Here is a 23,653-nt window from a genome sequence, read left to right as displayed (position 1 = left end):
TTGAGCTAAAACTTGAAAGCAAGGATCTAACATAGTCGCCTTTGGCAAATAAACCCCTCAGTTAAAGAGCCTTGCATGTCTAGACGTGGTGGAGTAGTTTTACCACCGGTCGGTTAAGTCTTGTTGAGCTTAGCAGCTCAGCCTTGTTTGTGGCTCTCTTTTCAGGTGAAGTCGCAGCCCCTGAGTTTGCTCCTGTTGGCACTTGGCTGCCCCAGCTCCCTCCGGGTTGGACGGTTGAGTGGGATCCTTCCTCGGACGGCGAGGAAAGGGATCACTGATGTCCTGATCGGCCTCATCAGAGACATCCGACCCCTGGCGCTAGCTTCCGCTAATTTACCTTTCCGTTGCTTTTGAATCTTGTAAAACTCTGATTTTCGTTTTGATGTTGAACTAAATGGTCAAACTTGTTTAACTCCGTGGATCTGTTGTATTCTCTGAAACCGCTCGCCTTCATGTGAGTTTTGCTAACTTGGTCCTGTAAGTGGTTAAATCGGAGGAAATCCGACGACACTTCGAGTTAACTTGACTAAGGCATAAGTGTCGCGTGTCAGGCGACTTAACCATGCTTTAATCAAGGTAATCCGAGGTGGTTCCGCCACACAAACATCTCAAAAAACTTCAAAAAAAAACCGTGAAGCTATTTTGGGTTATATGGAATCACACAAAAATAATCACAGCTACGATTGTAGAACTTGTTTCACAAGCTCCAATTATTTTTGTGGGATCCATTGTGTCCTAAATTATCTATAGTTTTCTAAATATACTTTTGGAGGTATTTGAATTTTTTCTTCTCACCTAAAATGACTTGCACAGTCCCCAACTAGTAAATTCAATATGGACTTATTCCTCGCAAACAAAAAAGCTTTGCACAGTTGCAAGTTAACTATGTTACTATACCACTTGCCCATAAGCTATGTAGGCCGGGCAAAATTTTTTGTTACGAGTATTCGCAAATACTCTACTTTGTTTCCTATTTAATCTGCTACTGGGATATGATTGCAAGAATAATTACTATTTATTCCTATTAAAAAATATTTTTTCATAGTAACAGTAATTATTTGTGGAAAATAACAGTAGTTATTTGTGGAAAAAATATTTTGTGTGAGGAAATAGTTACTCATTAGTATGAATAATTATTAAATTGTTGTGATATGCGCGGATTGTTTAGATGAATGTGATGGTTTTATATTGAGAATTTTATTGTTCAACTCTATTTAAAGTTTATAGTATCAGCATTAATCTAAGGAAATATTACTCTTTTGTAGTATGAATAGCTCTCGGTATCAATCACCTAATTTTTCATGAGGTTATTGTTTTAAGAAAATTATAGATTAAACTTAAGACCTGTTAAAGAAATTCAAGCGCATACCTGCGATGCAAAGTGAAAAGCTAAATATTAAAAATGTGGATGAAAACGTTATACAGTAATTATTAACCAAAATCTATCACAATCGGATGAAGATTATTAGTATATATCTATATAGGTATTGTGTTCGAATATTTAACAAATGAGAAGTAGCTCAAGGTAACAGTCTTGTTGCAATGTGGCCTTTTTTTTATTGGAGACTCAGCATTAGTTCTCACGAGACACGTCAGAAAAAAGATAAATCCTAAAAATTCTCATAAAAATCAGAAACATTAAATATCAATCTTGTAAACTCTAATAATCATTGTCATTGGTCCATTATATTTTCTTAAAATTTACCCACGGCTATCATTATGAAAATATTCTAAAATAAATACTGAATATATATCTAAATTACGGAGCTATACCATTATAAAAATTAATCTAAAGTAACCTCATAATCTTCATCCAATTTACTCATGCATATCATTATAAAAGCATAACTTAAAATATCATTCTAAATTTGTATCTAAGTAATCCATGTATAATGTTATTATAAATAACCTAAAATAAGCACCTAAATCTTATTCTAATTATCTTCATATGCATCATACAGAAATGTCCAAAAGTAAACTAATATATGATTCTAAATTACCTATTTATATCATTTCTAATATAGAAATACAAAGTTAAGGTATATCGACATGATGAATGTCACCATGTAGACTATTTATACATGCATGTGAGGAAGTGATGAAAAATATTGATTTTTATGCTAAACACAATGTATGGAGGTGCAATTCATAACGAAAAAAGTGTGAATGTGGATGAAAAAGTGTATAAAATAATTACTAATTAAAAATTAATCACAACTGGGTAAAGATAAGTATTATGTTGAAGTGTTGAAAAAATAAAAGAGTAGTAGGTAAACAAATTTGATTATTAGCGAGAATTTCTAAATAATTTTTAAATATAATATCTTCTAAAAATATCTGCACACGGGTTGATAGACTAGTTTTCCTAAATGAGTTTCAATGTTCATTATTGATGATCTCGCGTATCTCTAAACTTTTAAACCTGGACCGAGCTCTCGAACGTTGGACCCATCGCCTTTTCCGCTCAGTAGTACGATGTAGATCGAGCATCCCAGTACGAGAGCATTGCAGGGTAGCGTTCCTAGAGGTTCTGCTCCGCTTCCAGAACCGGCGCCCGTTGCTCTAGTGCGAGCACGTCGCAACATCTGGGTCGATGCCGACCACGGTCCTCTTCAGCTTGACGAACGGGAGCGGTGTGGAAGCGATGCAGAGCTTTGTGGATCCAGATAGTGAGATGCCCCGTGGCAGCCGCGGCAACGGCAGAGATATCGCCTAGTCGACGCCGTCGAAGACCAGTCCATCCTGTGCTCTGTGTTGATCACTGTACCTTTGCATTGCCAATATCGACGGAGGCACCAAATCACTCCAGCGACACTTCTCACGTTCCCTGAATCAGTGTCATAGCTAGAGATGACTCGTTTATTCAACACACCATTGGATCCACATTTACCATGCTTTCTACTGAAACACCCGAATCTACAGATGCTACGATGCAGACACCGGGTCCATGGCTGCCAGCCTCCTCAGATCCTCTTCGGTGACCACGAACAGCTTGTCGTTGTCACGGATCACGTCGATCGAGTCGATCTCCGCTCCTTCGTCGTTCACGATCAGCGCCTTCTCCGCGTCAACTTTCAGCTTCTCACCTGAAGAAAAGGGAAGGGACGCACAAGAACATGGTTCAGTTTGCAACCCTGCAATGAGTTTGCCACTGCAACAGAAATGAGTTGTGGTTTCTGGGCCTACGGATAATGGCTTTGAATTCTTCCATCGTGCCGGGAAGGTTGATCAGCTTGCCGGCTTCCGAGCTGTGGTTTCTGAGGAACGGGTGGCCCTTGTATATGCTCACCCGAGGCCAGCGCGCGCTGTCCGAGCTTGTGCTCTGCTGGAACCTGCCTTGACGGCGGTGCCTCGACGAGCCGCCGCCGTCCGGGACCACCGCCGGCGAGTCGATGATGGTGATCTGGTGGCCGAGCTCCCGCTTCTTAAGGAGCTCCCGTAGCTCGCCAGGCGACATCGCCAGCCGCGCGGCGCCGGAGCCAGAGCTGGAGCCGGAGCCGTCGTCGTCGTCGAGGCCGGCCTTGTCGACGCTGGCCCCGTTCATGATGAGGAACCTGGCCGCGTCGGCATGGCCCTCGGCCATCGCGACGCGCAACGCGGTGGCTCCATCGTGGTCCTCCGAGTCCACGTCGAGGCCGAGCTTGAGGAGCTCCCGGAGCGCGCCGACGTCGTTGCGGCGCGCGGCGAGGCACAGGACGTCACCGCCGGCGCGCGGGCTCGACACGCGCGCGAAGTGGTACAGGATGTTGAAGATCTTGTGGTGCCCCGCGGCGACGGCGTGCCACAGCGCCGTGTTCCCCTGCGCGTCCTTGATGTTCACGTTGCAGGCGTGCTTGAGCAGCACCAGCACGCAGTCCTCGTACCCCTTCGACGCCGCGATGTGCTGCGAGTGTGGCATCGCCAAGAACATAGACCCAAAAGTAAGCAAGGTGAATCGTGGGCATGAAATTGTTCTGAATCCGTGGCTTTGTAGTTTGTACTTACCAGTGCGGTCCTGCCCTTGGCGTCGCCGACGTCGGCGTCCTTCCCTGCCCTGAGGAGGTCCTCGAGCAAGCCGGCGTTGCCCATCGCGGCGACCGTCAGCACATTATTAGCATCGTCCTGCTCGCCGGCGTTCTCTGCCAGCAAGTCCTCGACCTTCATGCCATGCATCTCGACCTGATGCTGCAAGACATTAATTCCGAGGCAAGCAAAGCAAGCGTTTCAGTCAGTGATCACCACAAGCAATACCTTGAGGAAGTTCTTGATGATGACGACGCTGTCCTCGGGCCTGCTCTGCATGGCCTCCTTGAGCGTGGCCTGCTTCAGCCTCAGCAGCTGGCTCAGCGTCCTCGTCCGGAATGTGAACCCCTGAGCGCGGTTGCTCAGCGCGCTCACCTCGCCGAAGATGTCCCGCGACACAAGCGTGGCCTCCACCCGCTCCTCGGCGCCGTCGAACCGTATGACCTCGACCTCGCCGGAGACGACGACGTAGACGTCATCGGGCGCCTCGTCCTGCACGATCACGTCCTCCCTCGGCGGGATGTACTCGGGTTTCATCTTGGTGACGAGGCACAGGAGCCCTTCCCTTGAGACACCCCTGAAGAGGTAGACGTCCTTGACGACCGGGAGGAAGAGCCGCTCGCAGATGCTCTTGTAGATGGACTTGGGCAGCTGGTCCATGAGCTGCTGCTGGTTCAGGCTCTCCGCCCTGAACTTGAGGCACATGTAGGCCAGGATCTGCTGCTTCAGCCGCGGCGGCAGCCGGTTCCGGACCACGAAGCTCGACGCAGCCCTGACGCTGTTCCTCTGCATCCATCCAAATCAGCCTATCAGTTTGCATTGCATGAGTGCAGTGAGGCCGCAAGAGCCGCAGGCACGCAAGAGCCGGTTAATTGCTTACGAACTCCATGGTGCGGCGGGTGCCCTCGACGACGAGGTTGGTCATGTTGCCGATGAGGTAGGCGGTGAGGCCGAGGTTGAAGAGCATGTAGAAGATGTTGAAGACCATCTCGAGGGTGTTCTCGGCGTGGAGGTCGCCGTAGCCGACGGTGGTCATGGTGGTGATGGACCAGTAGATGGAGGAGATGTAGCGGATCCGGAGGCTGGCCTGGCGGAAGTTGGGGATCGCCGCGCCGATCCAGGTCTTGTCACGGTGAGGGTACCGGTCGGCGATCAGGTAGTAGACGCAGCCGGCGCAGTGCACCAGGAACAGGGTCACCTGGACCGACCAACGTGCAGGCCAGACATATGCGTCAGAATTCAGTCACCGGAATAGATGATCTCAACGAGATGCATAGCATTGGTCGGTACCGACCGCAACGAGGCGCGCGCAGCGGATCCAGAAGTAGCTGAAGCGGATGTCCTTCTCGAGCCTAGTGAAGAACTGCTTCACCTTGCGGAGACGCCAGAGGCGGAGGATGCCGAGAAGGCTGTAGGCGGCGCCCTCCCTGACCTCGCCGGTGACGAGGTAGGCAAGGCCCTGGAACGGGATCGTCGACGCCACGTCCATGATGAAGAACGTCGACAGGTACCTGCGCAAGCAGCTCGCAACAGCATCTTGATCAAAGCAAATACTCGAATTAATTATTCTTTTTTTAGAGCATCGTATTAATTTTTCTTACGCAAGATCAATTAAATATTCAATCAAGGCCCAGTTTAGCTCTTGGGCTCGCCGATCTCCATAGCCCATTGGACCAGAAAGCTAAGCCTAGGCACATCTCTCTCCTTTTTTTTTGTATGGCACATAAGTTTCACGTTTTTAGCTGTAGCATTATCTGAACTATTTTTTCTCAAAAAAATCTAAAAAGATTTTTTATATGTAGTCAGATTTTCAGAATCAAGCATTTGTGCCACTATCATCTGTGAAAGCTTGCATGGTAGCCCAGCTAGCCCAGCTAGTACGTTCAGGCTGCAAATACCTACCACAATTTGATGACGATGTGGTCCGTTTGGACCGTCCGATACCTGTACACTGTGTCTGTGCAGCCTGCACACGCACATCTACACCTCAGTGATTCGGTACTGTGCTCGCGAGCCCAACCAAATATGGATGAAAAAACGGCTTCACGCCTGGAGCACTAGAGAAGCCGAAGTTATTTTATATAGAGAAAACAGAGAAAAAAATAGCTCCTCCAACTCCTTCCCTCCACATTTTCGCGGAGCCGGACCTATGCCAAAGGACGCCATATCTCAGCAGTCCCAGAAAGATCACAAACCCGCGACTTCACAAATCACAAATGTGTAGGCGTAGGGCCCTATGTTTGCGAGGTGACAATCAATAATGCAATTTGTTTTGGGTCCCATGTACTTCGGAATTGATTACTGATAATATTTTCTCCTTTTGTAATAATCCCCAGCAGCCCCACATACATAGGGTGGTAAAGAGCTCTCTAATTTAGTCTAGGTAATTTAAGGATCTGGTTCAATAAGGGCAAGGTCATAATATTATATAATTTTGAACTAAAAATATATAGGATTGAGTTGGATTGTAAAGAAAGCATGCCTCCAAAATCTCCCCACTAGACGCATATACTGTCACCTCCAAGAATTGACCCAAAGCAGCATCTGATCTGACACGAACCTAATGGTGTGATAGCTACGGCTAAAGCATGGACACCGGCGTCACCAATGACTTGTTAGTTATTAGCCATCACATGCATATCCCCATGGGGCAGTGAATGATGGTCAGAATGGAAATTCTCTGCAGCTGAACTAATCTCCAACAACACCCAGAACCAACACCCACAACCACAAGAAAGAAAAGGAGAAAAACTTGCATGCATCCATGACAATCAATAATGCAAGAGAAGGTGATCCTAGATGGCTCATCATAGACGCACGGTTCAAAAACTTTTTGACCATTGGCATGCGACCGAAACGCTGCAATGCGAGGAGAGACTGCGAGAGTGAGGCGTGTTGTGTGCAGTAAGTGGATTAGTGGAGCAGGGCGCGTCGTACCTGAAGGTTATCTTCTTCCTGTCGCGGACGAGGAGCTGCGTCCTGGGGTCGATGTAGGCGACGAAGAAGGTGAGCACGATGTCGACGGCGAAGAAGAGGTCGACGACGATGTCCGCCACCTCCAGGCCGCCCTTGGGGGACGCGTTCATGAACGCCACCTCGAACGGGTACACCCACGCCGAGTACGCCACCAGGACCACCATGAACGTCTCCCAGCACCTGTACCTGGAGTCGAGCGGCGAGATGACCCGCTTGTCGGAGCCGCCATGGGACTGGCCGTGGCCGGACGACGGCCCCCCGAGCGGCGGCAGGATGACCTTGGACAGGTTCCGGAGGTTGAAGGAGCCCGAGCCAGAGCCAGAGCTGCGGGAGCCCGGTCCAGACCTGCCGGAGTCCGTGCCCGAGCCAGAGCCGCCGGTGCTGCTCGTGCTCGTGCTCACAAAGCTCGAGCTCTTCATTGCTTCGCCAATCTAACTACCCTCCCCAGTTAGCAGCCTAGCAACTTCTACTATATCCAGGACATATAATAAGATGCGCAGCTTGTAGTGCACTGCAGCCTGGGGACCAGAGACAGAGGAGGAGAAATAGGGCCGGCCGCGGCCTAGAAAGGCAAAAGGAAAGCGAGAATCAAATCAGATCAGGGGGCGAGAGGCATCGAAATAATGAAGCCGAGCATCGCATCGACGCATCAATAATGGAGGAGGAGGAAGGAGGAGGCCAAAGGGTGAGGGAGGAGAGGGCGCTGTCCGGCCGGCCAGGACGACACTCACGACAGTGACCAGCAGGCGCGCAGGGGTGTGAATTTGCACGCGCGGTCGGTAGAAGAATAGAAGACCGGTAGGTGTGGCAGAGAATCCGCCGCGAATTTCAGACACTGTTACGTGTGCTAGCTCGGTGTAATCTGATCGCAGATCGCTGCTATAGGAGGCTTAGGGGGTGTTTGATTTTAGTTAGGAGTATTAAAAATAATCTAATGATAAAAAATAATTGTATAAATGAGAGATGAATCCATCTATGATCAGCATCAAATATCCAATGTGATCCGAGCCAAACTTTATTCTAATGATCAAACATCCCCTTAACCCACGTGGAATGTTCATCGATGTGGACGTGCGCTCGGGGGTCCATGCAGAGCCTACCTGTCTGCCCCCGGCGCCAAGCATACCGGTCGCTCATCAGGTCCTCCTTGGATCGGAGTTTTGCGCATTGGAATAAGAAATTGATTGCTGAATGGCGACAGTAGTACAGCTGCACTCGATGGGAGACTGTACGCAAATGCAGCTTCGCTTCTCCATCCATGTTTATCACAAGTTCTATGATTCCATCACACCACAGTTAGCCGATCACAACCGATTGTTTTGCACGTACTTCAGGTGCAGTATACATCCTGCTCCTTTTCCTGCTTAATTAGGTGAGCCGTCGTCATCATCACGCATAGCTCTCGAGTCTCGATCGGCTTTCTGCTCCGATGTGAAAAATTTTCTGCTTAGTTTTTACAGAGCGGTAGATTTCGCTGCCGAACGGACTTGTAGGATCGGCCCATGATAAACCATACTTAGGGTAATCTGCGGTGCCAGAACAATAAAAGAAAAATGAGATTTGACAAGCGATGCTGACTTTGAAACGGCAGAATGAGACAGATGACCCAACGTTTTTCAGGAAATATATGCTGCGGCCGGAAGCTCATCTGCTGGCCACACAAGTGCCAAGTGGTAGTAGCAGCTGTGGTATATACCAATTGGATAGCAGTACGCTGTACGCCCAAATTGGCATCGCATCAGGTGATGCGGTCTTAGCTTGATTTTGTCCAAGAATCTGATATGTTAAGGCTAGCCACGGCCTCCGCTTCTCTTATTCCTTACCTCCACCAAGACTTGGTGTCTTGTTTTTGTCCCATCCTACTTCCTGGTCTCCGGCGACTTCATGGATCCACCGTCATCATTCTAACCTGACTACGTTAGGACACAGAAGCGAGAGTAGCTCGCTGCTCGCGTGGTTGCTGCTGTGGGCGGGCAGCACGCCCGCGCCGCACCGCGGATTTATTCCCATAATAATTATGCAGGTTCTGAACGAACGCGTGGAATCACAGTGTCACTGGCGTGCCAACATGATACAAATCATAGGCACATCTTTGATTCTTTTTGTTCCTTTCCCCAAGTTCAAGAATATATCAAAATTATTCCTTAAAAAACCCAGTGAAAGGATAAAAAAAGAAGACTTTATGTGCTGAATTTGTTGTCACGTGTGTTCGGTGTAGTTGGTGGTGCATGTGCACCTTATCTATCTATGCAGTAGCTACTTATTTCTAAATTATCCCTGCTACCTACTCCTACGTACCCCCAAACTGCTATCTATATGTGGTTAATGGAAAAGATCATTTTGGGCTAACAGAATGGGTCACGAAAACTATTTCAAGCCACCTAGAGGAGATTGATCTTTGGTGTATGGTGCTTAACTTAAATCTTCACCGTGATAAGTACTCCGCCACCATCATATATAAATAGCATCCCACCCTCTCCACTGCTTACAAGACCAAAGATGCCCCGATAATCTCCACTAACCCAAGCATCTTACTATTAGAGGCTCCTTTTAAAGCCTCCACATAAAATCACATAGGAATCCTATGTGGACACTCTAGAAAAAGAGAGAAATCCTAAAAATTCTCTCAAAAAAGCAAAACATCTGCCCATCAATTTGGTATGATTCAATCATCATAGCCATGAATCTATTATGTTTTCTAAAAAATTACCCACATATACCATTATGTAAATAGCCTAAAGTAACTCCCTAATTCTATATCTAAATTACTCACCTCTACCATTATATATAAACTAAAGTAACCCCTATTTGTCATCTAAATTATCCACTTATGCTATTATAAAAAATAATTTAAAACAACCCACTAAATTTTCCTGTAAATTGTTCACAACTAACATTATAAAATCAACCTTAAGGTAACCCCTTCAATTTGCATCAAAATTATCGACATACTGTTACTAAAAAATTTGAATCCAAATTGTCTATTTCGTACACTGTTAGTATAAAAATAGTAATAATTAAGGTATACACATGATGTGACGAAATTTATAAATATATAGAGAAAATAATGAGAATATAGATTTCCATGGTAAAATATATCTCAAATTTAGGGTTCATTAAATAAATTGAAGTGCATACTGCAATTAAAAGTGGCAAAATAAGGATAATAAATGTGGATGGAATGTTATATACTAATTATTAACTAAATTCTACCATATTGGGTTGAAGATAATAATTATATATCTATATAAGTATTATGTTGTAATATTTAACAAATGAGAGAGCTCAACGTAACAATTTTGAGTTAGCTATGCACTCTTTATTTTTCAATTGGAGACTCCACAATTTTCATGAGATGTGCTAGAAATAAGATAAATACTAGATATTCTCATAGAAATAAAAAAATATATGGGCATCAATCCTGTCGACTTTAATAATAATAGCCATTGATCTATTATTTTTTCTAAAAAGAATTATCCACCACTATCTTACCCTAAACTGATATCTACATTACCCACCTTGCATTATATAAAATAATTTAAAGTGATCCCATAATCTTCATCTTAATTATCCATAAATGTCATGATAAAAAATAACTTAAAATGACCTTCTAAAACTGTATCAAAATTACCATGTATATCGTTATTAAAAATAATCTAAAGTAAACACCTAAATATTAATCTAATTATATGTATGTTCATTATACATAAATATCCAAAAGTAAACAAATATATGATTTTGAATTACATTTTTTTCGTTGTTAATATAGAAATACTAAGCCAAGGTATATATGCATGACGTGTGTCACATGTAGACATTTTATATATTTATGTGAGGAAGCGATGAAAAATACTGATTATGTTAAACACAATGTATGGAGGTACGCTGTAAAGTGTGAAAATTATGAATGTGAATGAAAATGTATATAAAATAATTACTCCCTCTGTTCCAAATTATAAGCCATTCCAACTTTCTTGGAGAGTCAAACCATTTAATGTTTGACTAAAATTATAGAGAGGATTACATAGATTTATAGCACCGAATAGATATACTATAAAAATATATTTAATGAAGAAAATAATGGTACTTATTTGATATCATAAATATTAGTACTTTATTGTATAAATTGGGTCAAACTTGAGATGCTTTGACTCTTTAAGAAAATTGGAATGACTTATAATTTGTAACAAAGGGAGTACTAATTAAAATTCAATCACAACTGGAATATCGTAGATAAATAATTTTTATTATTAAATAGGGATCTAATTTTAAATAGCTTCATAACGCAATAATTTTTAAAATTATCAGCCCGTGTGGGAGCATGGGTTGATGAACTAGTCTACCTAAATCAGATTTTAAACATAAATATAAACCTAGTCCACAAAATAAATAAATAATTTAACATCATCAACAAATTAGTACATAGAGCAAACAAATGGTTCACACGTTAACGAAATGTTCTATAGAGAAAATAGGTTCACATTCGTGAGTATATTAGTATTAAAAGGAAAAAAGGGAAAAAAGTAAATAAAAGGAAGAAAAATAAAAACATAAAAGAAAAGGAAAAATGGAGAATAAAAATAAAAGGGAGTATATATATTAGCGAAAAGAAAATAAGAAAATTATAAAAATGGAAAATGAGAGAAAATTTAGTGTTACCAAAAAATAAAAATATTATATTATCTTAAAGAAGAAAAGAAAAGGAAAAATAAAAATAGTAGAGATGTATAGGAGGGAAAGAAAAATAAAAAGAAATCTGACCCTGAAGACTTTGCATGGGCCACATCTTCCTTGAGAAGCAGTTGGGCTACCTCCGCGTCAGCTTCATAGTCCGAACTAAATCATCCTTCCACATAGGCCGAAAGTGGGAGCATCAGCAAGTAAACCCACGCGTGGGCCACAACGGGCTACTTTTGTCGTGCGGGCCGCGCGCTCCTTGCGCGACGCAGTAAACAACACTTTTGGGCTAACCCCAATTTCATCCCTATGATTTCGGCCCTGTGCAACTTTGTAAACTATAAATAAGGTCACAATATGCTAATCCAATGGGTAGGGTTGGTGGTGGGATTATTTTGCAGTTAAACCTCCCCACCCGCCAGCCACTTCTTTTCCATGATATGCAAAAACAGTCGACGCGTGGAGGCTTAACTGCAAAATAATCCCACCATTAACTCTATTATTGGATTAGCATCTTGTGATCTTGATTCATAATTTTCAAGGTTGCACAGGGTAGATGGTTTGCACCAGATACGTTCCATATTATACAGCCTGGCCGAACCAAGATCGTTTCAGTCGGAATTCACAAAAGCACATGGGCCGCATTGACCATCCAATGCTTAGCCCAATGCGTAGGCCCAGAAACAAACGGAGATTGTAAGGTGCACGTTTTGTAATTTCGGGAGTCACAAGTAGCTCACGAATTCAGTTTAATTTTCGAAATTTCTCTCTTCGGAGATATATACGGACAGACTCTACTATCGCCTCTAAACATTTTTTCCGATGAAACACAGTATAGATGCAGACGCTCATATACACACAGGCATACTTACCCTTATGAATACACGCACGCAGCTCTATTCCTATGAGCATCTCCGAGGGCCTGAGCTAGCAAATCCATAAGATTGACGAAGTCACCACAGGCACCTCGCTGTCGACAGGCACGTCACCTACCACTAAAAAAATTATTACAAGTTAAAATTTTGATGGGCAAGTTCCACCGTAAAGAATCTTACAGTTGAGCTCGCTCAGTTCGCGCCTCTAAACAAATTGACGGAGTAGTGCGTAGACACCTGAACCAATGAAATTATAGGACAGAATTTGTTGCCGTTTTAATGATCTACTATTTACTATGGCTTCCCTTCGATACAGGCATGAAATGCTCAGTTCAAGATCCGAGCTCATGTTTCGTCCTAAATACTGGACTGCTCTGACTAGACACCAGTGGTTCTTGCTCACCGGCTGCCTCGTGAAGCAAATTTTTGCAGTGACTCCCAGCTCTTCCGGCACCTGAGCCATGCAGGCGCCGCAGGGCAACTGGGCAACAAGAGCGATGCTAATCAGACCAACCTCTTGGGATTGGGAGTCAACCAAGAAGCTTTGGAGTTTGCAGATCAATGAGGAAAAAAGATGCCACGGAGGAGAACCTTGTTGTGACCTCGAGACCCAAGGCCTGAATCCCGGAGCTTTTGGTCGGTTTCCCAGGTGGGCAATTCGCAGCCGATGCAAGTGGACCTTCACCTTTCTCCAGCTTTGTGGGTTGAATCCGAGGTCCAAACGGCCGATTGTTAACAATTAACACAGTATGTTTAGCAGGTTACTATCCAACAGGGCATACTTCTCCTATATGGTTCCCTTGTTGTTTACTGCAAGTCTTCATTAAGCCCCTGTTTAGTTCCCCTAAAATTCCAACTTTGGCACTATGCAAAAAGAAGATTCCCCATCACATCAAACTTGCGGTATATGCATGGAATACTGAATGTAGACGAAATCAAAAACTAATTGCACAGTTTTGTTATACTTTGCGAGACGAATCTTTTGAGCCTAATTAGTCAATATTTGGACAATAATTCACAAATACAAATGAAATACTACAGTTGCGCTACAGTAATTTTGGTTGTCCAAAGTTGGGCAACTAAATAAAGCCTAAACTACGGGAATGAACATGTGTATGGTATGGCACTGTTGTAAACTTGTACTGCATGAACACTGTCTGAAGTGTCAGGGTCTCAGGGATGATGATTATACATGGGCTAGCTTGCTTGATGACTGTCAGTACATATATTTGCTCATGCAGCAATTAGCAGCCTGTTTGCAAAGGAGGATCAAGATTAGCAGCTGTTTAACTTTACCGGTTCCCCAGACACGTTGCGCTTTGGTAGGCGTCGATCACTTTCCTCTCCTCGCTTCTTTTCCACGCCGCTTATCATTTTCGTTGTCCTTTCATGGCAACGTTCTTCTCCCTAGTCTAATGCGCCATTCCCTTTCTCTCATTTCCCTTTTCCCTCTTGATGTCATTCGTTTACTTTGATCAAGTGGTTCGCGAAAGCGAGAAGCTAGATTCCACAAAACAAAAACATAAAAAGTTAGAAGCAGAAGGCACGATCGATGAAGAGCTGCTGCTGAGTGCTGAAGCTCGAAGCGTAGGCGGCATGACTGAGGAGCGACGGCTAACAGCTACTGATAGGCGCGCACTGGCGTCACATGAAACGATCGAGTAGATGCTGCTTTGCCTTTGCTTCTTCTTCCTTAGGTTTCGTGTCTCTTGTAATCAGTACGTCACCCCCCCCCCCCCCCCCCCCACCCCCACCCCGACCCGACCCGACCAGCGATCGCCGCCGTTCCAAATCCGTTTTGCGGGTTTCTAGCAGCAGCTGCACGTTTCAGCAGTGATCTTGGACGGGGAGAAAGAGCAGACCAGACCAAAAGGGAGGCGTCCTCTTTCCCTTTTTTGAAGCGTTGCTCCGTGCCTCCGTTTATGCTGCTACCCGTACGTACCATATGAAATCCTCTGTTGGAAACACAAACAGGGCCTGGCATGCGTGTTACCGGCAGCATGTCCGCATGTGGAATCTAGCGTATGGTTGATATCTGCCGTGCGTCCACGCCGTTGCCATGCTGATTCCAATTCCATGTGCGTTCTAAACGGATCCATCGGGCTGCTGCATGCTCTGCGAGCGAGTCAAAGTCAAGTCATCAGACCCTTTATCAACAAAAAAAAAAGGTCAAGTCATCAGACCGATCGCGAGCTTTTGCTGGAACGGTGCGACGTGCCCTGCCGCTCGTACCTGCACACATCCAAAAGCACTTTGCCCACCGCCGTCTTTCATCCTTTGGATCCATCGCAACAAAAAAAATATTTAGCACTTTGCCCGCCACCGCCTTTCATCTTTGGATCCATCGCAACAAAAAAAATTATTCAGAGGATGTTTGATTTCAGGGACTAATTACCTATCACATCGAATATTTAGATATTAATTAGAAATATTAAATATATGTTAATTATAAAATCAATTATACAAATAAAGGCTAATTTATGAGACGAACCAAACAACCCTCACAGGTCGCGTCCCTCGACCGTGCATCTTTTTTCCCCTCTCCCTTTTTTTTACGGATCAAAATCGCACGCAGATGCAAAGTTAACCGTTGGGACTGCGGACACGAACACATGGCGCGTGTAGATGTGTTTTTAACACAGGTTATCTTTGTTTGAGTTTCAGAAATCCAGCAAGGTTTTTGGCACGCATGCAGACCGAGCACTGCGCTGCACACATGGCACATGGTGCGGGGTAGAGCTACTGGGGAGTGGGGTCTCGAGGATCCAAGGGCAGCTCCGCAGCTGCGCCGGCAAGGGACCACGGGGACGTGCCCACGGCTCCTGGCGCTCCCACAGCCACGGCGGCGTCCCCCGCGCCCGCGGGATCACGGAGAGGCACTGCGAGCCGCGGCCGAAAAACGCCACCATTTCCGAGCCCCGCCGCCTCCGTCGCCCGGCCGGACGGTACGTACCTGTCCGGTAGTACATGTATATCGTCTGGTTCCTCTTAACTCCTCGATCGCCCGATCCGGAGCCCGGACAGCGGCCGGGGAGGTCAACTCAAGCTAGCATCTCGCGCGCGCGACACGACGACGGTGCTCGGCGCGGAAGGGACCGTGGCCTTATCGGTTCACTGCTCCTCTCCAATTCCAATTCCAATTACATCGAGATGCTGATGCACAAATGAACAAGGGAATTGGTACGGATGTATCCTAGCTGCCTCTTCGTCCTGGATCCCTGTACCACGCACTATGACACGTAATTCATGAGCTAGCCTGCACTGTACACGAATCCTGGAGCGGGCCGATGGGCTCAGATAAGGATGTACGTGTGCATTCCAAATGCGTAAGGTAAGAGTGCTCGTAACTTGAAACCTTAACTTATGCATAAGTTTCCACTACCTACCATGCATCAAAACATATACTAGATCATGTTATCTAAAATGTACTTCTATGATTAATCTAGTGAAACTCCCCACCTAAAAAGAATTTCGCAATCTAAAGTCAATCCTATCAAGATACTACTTAGAAAGTAAAGGTTACTTAAGTTGCAAATATGAAATGCGAAACGTAAAGGAGTAGGTTAGGAAGGATGCAAAGTCGGCACGACGATTTTATCCCATGGCATCGGTAGGCAAATGCCACCTCTAGTCCACGTTGGAGCTCCACCAAGGATGTGCTCCTGGGCACCAAGTCTCTTGCAGACAAGGTCTTGGATTTACACCAAGCGGGAGGGTCGAAGATTTGCTGACGAGCCACCAAGGCTCCAAGGTGCCGGCACACCTAGCTTACAAAGGTGGTTCACTCCTTGAACCAATCACAAGGTAGCAGCACCTTGCACTCACCTCTCTAGGCCTATCCTAGCACTAATCACTCTTTAAGCATGTGCTAAGCTTTTGATTAATCACTTTGTGCACTTTTGGTGGCTCAGATATGTCTTGCACTCCAATGGACTCCTGCACACACCATCAACTCCAAATGGGCAAATAGTGGGGGTATAAATAGCCCAAAAGCCTCAAAGAGTCGTTGCTCCAACAGCTAGTTAAAGTGTACCGTCGGATATTCCGATGGTCATATTTTGGCATGCATCTGAACATCTGGTGCAACTAACCGTTGGCCTCCCCGCGCCCAAAACCTCACCGACGCATTCCACCGATTCATCCGATGGTTCCTCCGATACCCATCGGATCATCCGGTGCTGATGGTTTTTCGCCCAAACCCTCTCTGGAACTTGGAAAAGAAAATATGATTAGTCCGATAGTCCCTTTAATTAGAGCATGGGATCATCCGGTGCTATACTCTTTCTTATCTTCGTTGCAACAATTCATCCGACGCTCTCAAATTACCCACCATCGGATCATCCGATGGTTAACTTTGACTCAGCCGTTACTGCAGCCATCGGATGGTCCAATGCCTCACCGATGATCCCAATTTTCTCTTGTGCCTTTGTCACCGGCTGATTCGGTGAGGACACCAATTTGCGTTGGTGCTTTGAAACTTCGTTTCTTCGCATGTCTTTTGTTGTGATTGCTTCCTTTAAAGCATAATCTAATCCATTAGTCTCAAAGACTGTGCTGTCACTCAATCACCAAAATCACAAACTATAGTCTAATAGGATCATGTTCGTTACAAAAATGGTGAGCACTTAGTACTAATTGACAAGAAAAATGACACTTCGTACGTCAGAAGGGACTGAAGGGTTGAGCGCACGCTATGACACTGCACACACAGTGCAGCAAATTGTATAAGGTGAACCGGGTTCATTAACTTTGGCCTGGTCCCGACCCCGAACCGGAGATTGTCACGCTGAGAGCTAGCTCCCCATGCTGCTGGTCCAGTCCAGGAACGACGGTGCAGCTGCAGCTTTGCGAGTTACAGTTCTGGCCTTCCGGGGTCTCCCTCTGGACTCTGGAGCGCCCTGGACCAGCATGCATGACAGCATGGACCATCCATGCACGAACAATGTTAGCGCATCCGTCTCCGCTCTTTAATAAATGGAAGAAGAAGAGGATGACGGTGATCATGAACAAGCATGCCACGGTGGGCCCCGGAAAACAGGATCTGGTAGCATGACAATGCCGCTGCGCCTGCCTCTGCCTGCATGAGCTGCGTGACCATGAGTTGCATCCACCATCCATCGCCAAATCCAGGATCCATGACTTCTGAAAAATTGTGAAACGTTATGTGTCTGTACTGAATTTCGCACGAGGCATTCTACGCGGAGTTGTGGGTGTGAGGTCGTCCATGTAGGAACGACGCGATACTCACGACGATCCTGGTGACAGCCGCTCCCGACCAAGGCAAAATGCAGAGGCCAAGCACGTCAACTGGCATCGGTTCTCCTCTCTCCCTCTCTCCCTCTCTCTCTCTCTCTCTCTCGTCTCTCCCTGATCAGTGATCACTGAAAAATTGGGAAGGCCTTGGGATAAAGACGGAGCAACGCACAGGTTGTCCCCCCGGACCCTCCCTCTGGCTCTCATCACCAGCGCCCAAGCGGCAGCCTCCATTATTCGTGCAGGTACGGGTCGGGGGATCATGGCGTCGTGGCCGCGCTGGACACGCATCATGAGGCGGCGCCTCCTTTTGGTTTTTATGGCCCCGGTCGGCGTGGTCAAACGCAAAATCCCCTCCTCTTCGGGCGGGGTCGTCAGTCGTCACCAACATTCTCCTCTGCCTGGCTAGCTGTTACAAATCCATCCATCCATCCATCAAAACTACAGCTTGCTCGCTTGCTTTGCTGTCCTGTGCTGTGCTTTTGTTTGCTCTTTGGCTCTTCGCTTTTCGTCAAGTGATTGGAATCGCAGCCTAGCAACTAGTAGCATCATGTCCCACCACCTAAGCATGGTTTCGCGCCCATCATTAGCAGCGTAAACACACTCTGGAAGATGCCCGCAGCAGCCTTTTGCCTTGCAAATGATATATGTGTTCTTTGGCCTGATTAGCGGCGCTTCAGTTCCGGCGCTCAACAGCCTTTGGAGCTGACTGCAAAGAGAAGTTGTTTTAAGCACATAATAATGCAGCAAGGGATGAGACCTTGACGTAAACGGAACTTTGTCTGAAACGGCTCGTCACCACCGGTGGCCGAATGCAAAGCACCAAGGACAGCGACAAAATGGAATCAGCGGAAGAACATGGGGGAGTGAAAGAGTAACATGGCGCCGGCAGCGACAGAGAGGACAAACCAGGCGTGCTTTCTAAAACCAACATGTTGATGGAAGAGAGAATAAATGTACAGATAGATGCGCCCTCCCCCCCCCCCCCCCCCCCCCTCTCCTGACCTCAAGAAGAAGAAACCATCGCTATCTCATAATAAGAACGAACAAAGCTCACTTTGGTTTGTTTTCTCAAGTAAAACACATACAAATGCGACCCCAAAAAAAGAACAGCAAGCCAACAAATAATCAAAGAACCGGGACATAAAACGGGCCTAGAAACCAGAAACTCTTATTTGTCCTCTCCTATCATGCAACATGTTCAGATGGTGGCGGTATGGACCTGTGGACCTGGCTGGCGATCAAATTATGAGTAGTATGGTCATCAAGCGGGCTGGCCGCCGGAGGCAACCACACTCCTCTCAGGGCTCAGGCGGATTCAGCGGTGCTCTTCACCTTGAACCGGTACAGCAGCTTCTTCTTCTTCGACGCCGGGTTGTTCACGATCAGCACCACCTTGCCGGGCTCGCTCACCTTGAAGCTCCCCTTCATGATCGGCTCCTCGTGGGCGGGAACCTTCCTCGTCTTCTGCACGATCACGGTGTAGCCGCCCTCTGCGTCGGGAGTGAATTCGGCGCCGTAGCTCACCTCCCATCCCAGCACGCGGAGCTCCCACACAACCGTGGAGTTCTACAAAGACAGTGCATGATAGCATTTAGTTTCATGGCAATGTACAATTTATGGTGTGTTTGGTAGAGCTCCATCTGATTCTGATTCTCTATGTGAGTTGATTCTCTGAGAGAAATGATTCTGTGGCTAAAAGTGATCCTCTAGCATTAACTATGGAGAATCATTTCACAGAATCAGGAGAAGCTACTTTTTTTTCCAGCTCCCAGCCTCTCAGTTCATTTCAAAGAATCATTTCACAGAATCAACAAAGAATCACTCCTCTATGAAAAACCGTTTGGCAGAGCTTCTGCTGGAATCAGCAGAGAATCAGCTCTAGGAACTCTGCCAAACGCACCCTTACAGGAAATTCAGGATTTAGAAATAGAGGCGCGATTAAACCTCAGTGGCTGGGATCTCAATGGTTTCTTTTGAGGATGGCTTGACGGTGAGCTCGGTGACGGCATCGGAGGTGGAGAACTCGGTGTCATCCTCTTTGTAGAGGCCGCCGAATTGAACAGGCACTTGCTCCGGAGCGATGTATCTGTATCAAATTAGATGCGTGTAAGGATGCACATGAATGGTCTCAACAGACATTGATTCATATAAATCCTTGTGTGCAAGACTGCAAACCTGAAGAGGGTCTCCGCGGACTTGCCAGGGCTGCAGAAGACAATCTTGCTCTTGGTGCGCTGAGTCAGGAATGGGCTCATCACCTTGTTTGCCGCAAGGTACCACCACGGCACATTGATGAACACCTGCAATTGATCAATGATCCGACCAAATCAATTTCCCCGATTCAGAAGCTCATTCAACACCTGAGTGACATAGCTGAAATCACAGTAGCCTCACTGAAGAAGTATCTGAATGCCACTTTGTGGCAAGAAGCATGTGGGGAAAAGGCAGTTACACAAGACTGGCAAGCAGCAGTGTGTAAAAGAGGGAAACAGGAAGGGGGTGAAAATGATTTCAGCTTTGCTTGCACCGCCATATGTGGTTATGGTACTAGATTACTGAACTTTACTAGGAAGAAAGAAGCAAGACGGAATGGAGAATGAAAGATCTTATTCTTAAACAAGCACAGGAATTACAGGCAGGGAAATCTTCAAATTCTTAGCTGATTATGGACTAGGATTCTAGGAGATGATTCGAATTTTGGACTAGGATTCCAGATTCGATCACTGCAAAAGAAGAGAGGTTGTACCTTCTTGGCGACGAACTCCGGGTAGTTGTCCTGGAGCAGGGCGAGGGCCTGGCGGGTGACGGCGCGGTGCTTGCCAAGCATGGGCGGCGAGTTCTTGAGGTCGGTGACTTGCACCATGGAGCAGATGCCGCTGGGCGAGAAGTCGAGCTGCTCCCGGATGCCGCGCTCGAGGAGCTGGATGCGCCACTTGAGGAAGCGCTCCCGCTTCTCCTCGTCGCCGAAGGCCTTCTCGTAGAGCTCCTTGTCCTGGAACTCGCCGTAGACGTTGTAGCAAACGGGGTGGCCCTCGCGGTCGGCGCCGCGGTAGAACACCACGTTCTCCAGCTCCGGCAGGCCGAGGTCGGCGCCCAGGAGCTCGTCGATGCCGAAGCGCTTGCGCCACAGCACCGCCGACTTGAGCATCGCCATGGCCTCCTTCACCTTGAACTCGCGCGCGCGGAGGAACTTGAGCAGCACCGTGTCCGTGCGCTCGTCGTCGCCCACCAGCGGCACGCCCCAGATGAGCTCCTCCTTCCGCTCGGCCGCCGGCGCCGGCGCGGCCTCCGCCTCAGCGGACGCGGCTGTCTCGGACGCGGCGGGGACGACGGTCTCCTCGATGGCTTCGACCGTCTTGGTGGCTTCCTCCTCGGCCACCACGACGGTCTTCTCCTCCGGCTCTGGCTCGGATGGTTTGGCCTCCTCGGCCGCCACCTCGGCCTTCGGCTCCTCGGTGGCCGCCTCCGCCATGGGCTCTTCCTTGGCAGGCTCCTCGGCCTTGGGCTCCTCCGCTGGGGCAGCCTCAGCCTTGGGCTCCTCTGGCGCCGGAGCCTCAGCCTTGACCTCCTCGACGGCAGCTTCGGCCGGCGCCTCCGTCTTGGGCTCCTCAGCTTTGGCCTCCTCCTTGGCGGGCTCTTCGGCTGCCGCCGCCTCAGCCTTGGGTTCCTCGTCCTTGGCCGGCTTCGCCTCATCCTTCGCCTCCTCCTTGGCCGGCTCCTCCTTCTTGGGCTCCTCCTTGGGCGGCGGCGGCGGGGGCAGGTCGAATTCCCCGTTGGCGAGCGCGGCGGCGACGAGCTCCTTGAGCTGCGCGAGCGCGGTTTGCTCCGGGTCGGGCAGCTCGGACACGAGGTTGCTCTCCTCCTTGAACGACCCAGCCGCGTCGATCACCGCCGCCTCGTCGCCCGCGGCCGCCTCCAGGGCCTCCTCCGCCTTCTTCTCCTCCTCCGAGTCCGCCTCCGCGGCCTTCTCCTCCGCCTCCACGGCCTTCTCCACAGCCGCCTCCGCGGCCTTCTCCTCGGCCGCCTCCACGGCCTTCTCCGCCGCGGGCTCCTCCGCCTTTTTCTCGGGCTCCGTCACGACCACCTCGGCCGCCGCCGCCGCGGCGGCGGTTTCTTGCTTGGTCTCGTCGGCCATGCCTGGTCGATCAAAGCGATCGAATCGAACGGCGCGTGCGGAAAGGCGACAAAGGCGCGGGGCGGAGTTCGGGGAAATTTGGAGCGCGAGATGGACGGGGGGAGAGAGAAGTGGGAGAGATTTGTAGAGAGAGAGAGGGAGGGAGGGAGGGAGGTGGCGAAGCAGACAGAGGCAGAGCGAGCTGTCAGGTGAGCAGAGTAGAACCAGCTTGCTTTGCTCGCTGTTATGTTTGCTGGAAGCGTGAGCCAGGCGAGGGAGCACGAGGCGCCTAGTGTGACCGTGCCCGGGCCCCACCTTGTGCATGGATTAGCATGACACTACTACAGTCACTCTAATGAAAGATGACGTCAGAGGGCCCAATCATTTGAGAGATGGATCTTACCTTATCTTAAGCTCCTTTTAAAGCACCAACGTTAGTCTTAAGAATAGCCGTGCTACTAAAAAAAGTAAGAAATGCCATAAACTCTTGCAAAGCAAACCAAAATATCCTATCATCGGATTTGGTATACAAGCATCATCATCAACAAGTTTTGAATATAGCCTATTTCTAAACTACTAATCTAAAGTATCCCTAATATTTCCTGCTAAATTACTCTCTTCTGCCATTTAGGCCCCTCTCTTGTGTGAAGACTAATCTAAAAATAAAAATTATGACATAGATAGATGGCTACATATAAATATCATGGGCGTGAGAAGAAACTCTCACGAAGAAACAAATACTTTTGCGCAAAGCTATGACTTTAGTAGCGATATATATCTAAGGAGGCGTGATCAGTATTTTACGCATATTATTTGCATCTAAATCGTATACTAAGTCGTAGATGTATAAAGTTTTGCTATTCATGTAACTTGTATAGAAATTGCTAGCCTTTGTAGGCATTTTCTGTCTACTTTTTTTTTCTGAAAATGCATTTTTTTTTTCTGAAAAGACGTTTTCTTAATTATCTACACTTAAATTTTTTGGTAAGGTTTTCTGTCTAACGCTAGCTTGCAAGATCAACTGAAACACAAATTGTTTTCCCCAATTCCCCTTCAAAAGTTTGAAAATCCCATCCTAACCCCCTAGACTACCGCCACGGCGCCTTCTGTCCCTGTTGCTTGCGCGATCAACAGCTTTGCTTGGTCACACTCACATCCACAGAGCCCGTGGTCCGTGGATGGCTGCCGAGCACTGTGAAATTGCCATCTCTTTCCTTTCTCTTCAACTGGTTCGCCTCTTTTCTATCTCGTCCATCTCGCTGTCACAATGTCACCAACCACCACTCATCTTTATCTTATCCTAGCAGGCGAGTGACCGGGACGAAAAATTCCTGCGTTCTAGAAAGCATCGAGCATGCATAGGGTTCACTGGTTCTGTTTATCATCGGCGTCTCTGCTAAACAAACCGGAACGGAAGAATTCCTTGACGCATCGATGGTTGTTCATCCGTCTTCTTTCTTTCCTTAAACGAGCATCGGTCTCAGGACTGGCTAGATCATTAGATGGGGGGATGTTTGCCTCCAGTGGAGGGCAAAAGTTTTAAGGCAATGAAAACGAAACGCACTTGCTCAGTACTCGATGCAAAAATGCGCCTTTTTTTCAGTGCTTTTTCACACCTCTGCATCTTCATGGCTTCAGAACAGAGGAAGTCAGGTGTGGTTTCATTTTCCTTCCTTTTGGACCGATTGATTGTTGACTCAAGTGAACTGCCCTTCGAGGTAGTGAAGAAGTTTACTCGGTGTTACGATCTTTT

The 23,653-nt window shown here is 47.2% G+C and overlaps 2 protein-coding genes across 2 annotated transcripts; both read right to left on the bottom strand.

The window, feature by feature from the left end:
• Positions 1–2,823: 2,823 nt before the first annotated feature.
• Positions 2,824–7,715, bottom strand: LOC117849484 (potassium channel AKT2). The gene is made up of 7 exons (XM_034731053.2): positions 6,940–7,715; positions 5,297–5,513; positions 4,883–5,200; positions 4,231–4,788; positions 3,985–4,158; positions 3,187–3,883; positions 2,824–3,086 (listed from the first exon to the last, which is right to left on the bottom strand). The coding sequence occupies exons 1-7, from the start codon at positions 7,395–7,397 to the stop codon at positions 2,926–2,928; spliced, it is 2,583 nt and encodes an 860-aa protein (XP_034586944.1). The 5' UTR covers positions 7,398–7,715; the 3' UTR covers positions 2,824–2,925.
• An 11,102-nt stretch (positions 7,716–18,817) lies between these two features.
• On the bottom strand, positions 18,818–22,137 carry LOC117849572 (patellin-3). Its single transcript, XM_034731160.2, has 4 exons — positions 20,533–22,137; positions 19,962–20,086; positions 19,731–19,872; positions 18,818–19,352 (listed from the first exon to the last, which is right to left on the bottom strand). The coding sequence occupies exons 1-4, from the start codon at positions 21,919–21,921 to the stop codon at positions 19,092–19,094; spliced, it is 1,917 nt and encodes a 638-aa protein (XP_034587051.1). The 5' UTR covers positions 21,922–22,137; the 3' UTR covers positions 18,818–19,091.
• Between the last annotated feature and the right edge of the window lie 1,516 nt (positions 22,138–23,653).

Source organism: Setaria viridis, chromosome 3 (genome assembly GCF_005286985.2).
Source record: "Setaria viridis chromosome 3, Setaria_viridis_v4.0, whole genome shotgun sequence".
NCBI classification, from domain to species: Eukaryota; Viridiplantae; Streptophyta; class Magnoliopsida; order Poales; family Poaceae; genus Setaria; species Setaria viridis.
The sequence above is the reverse complement of the archived record's forward strand: the minus strand, read 5'-3'. Positions and strand labels throughout refer to the sequence as shown.

What these genes read in the sequence shown, in the direction of transcription:
- LOC117849572 (XM_034731160.2), bottom strand. Translation starts at nt 21,921, where the DNA reads ATGGCCGACGAGACCAAGCAAGAAACCGCCGCCGCGGCGGCGGCGGCC. An exon ending in CGGAGTTCGTCGCCAAGAAG is followed by an intron (nt 20,087 to 20,532) that starts GTACAACCTCTC and finishes GATCAATTGCAG; the next exon opens with GTGTTCATCAATGTGCCGTG. An exon ending in TCCGCGGAGACCCTCTTCAG is followed by an intron (nt 19,873 to 19,961) that starts GTTTGCAGTCTT and finishes AATTTGATACAG; the next exon opens with ATACATCGCTCCGGAGCAAG.
- LOC117849484 (XM_034731053.2), bottom strand. Translation starts at nt 7,397, where the DNA reads ATGAAGAGCTCGAGCTTTGTGAGCACGAGCACGAGCAGCACCGGCGGC. An exon ending in GCTGCGCGCGCCTCGTTGCG is followed by an intron (nt 5,201 to 5,296) that starts GTCGGTACCGAC and finishes TGGTCGGTCCAG; the next exon opens with GTGACCCTGTTCCTGGTGCA. An exon ending in AGAATTCAAAGCCATTATCC is followed by an intron (nt 3,087 to 3,186) that starts GTAGGCCCAGAA and finishes CCTTTTCTTCAG; the next exon opens with GTGAGAAGCTGAAAGTTGAC.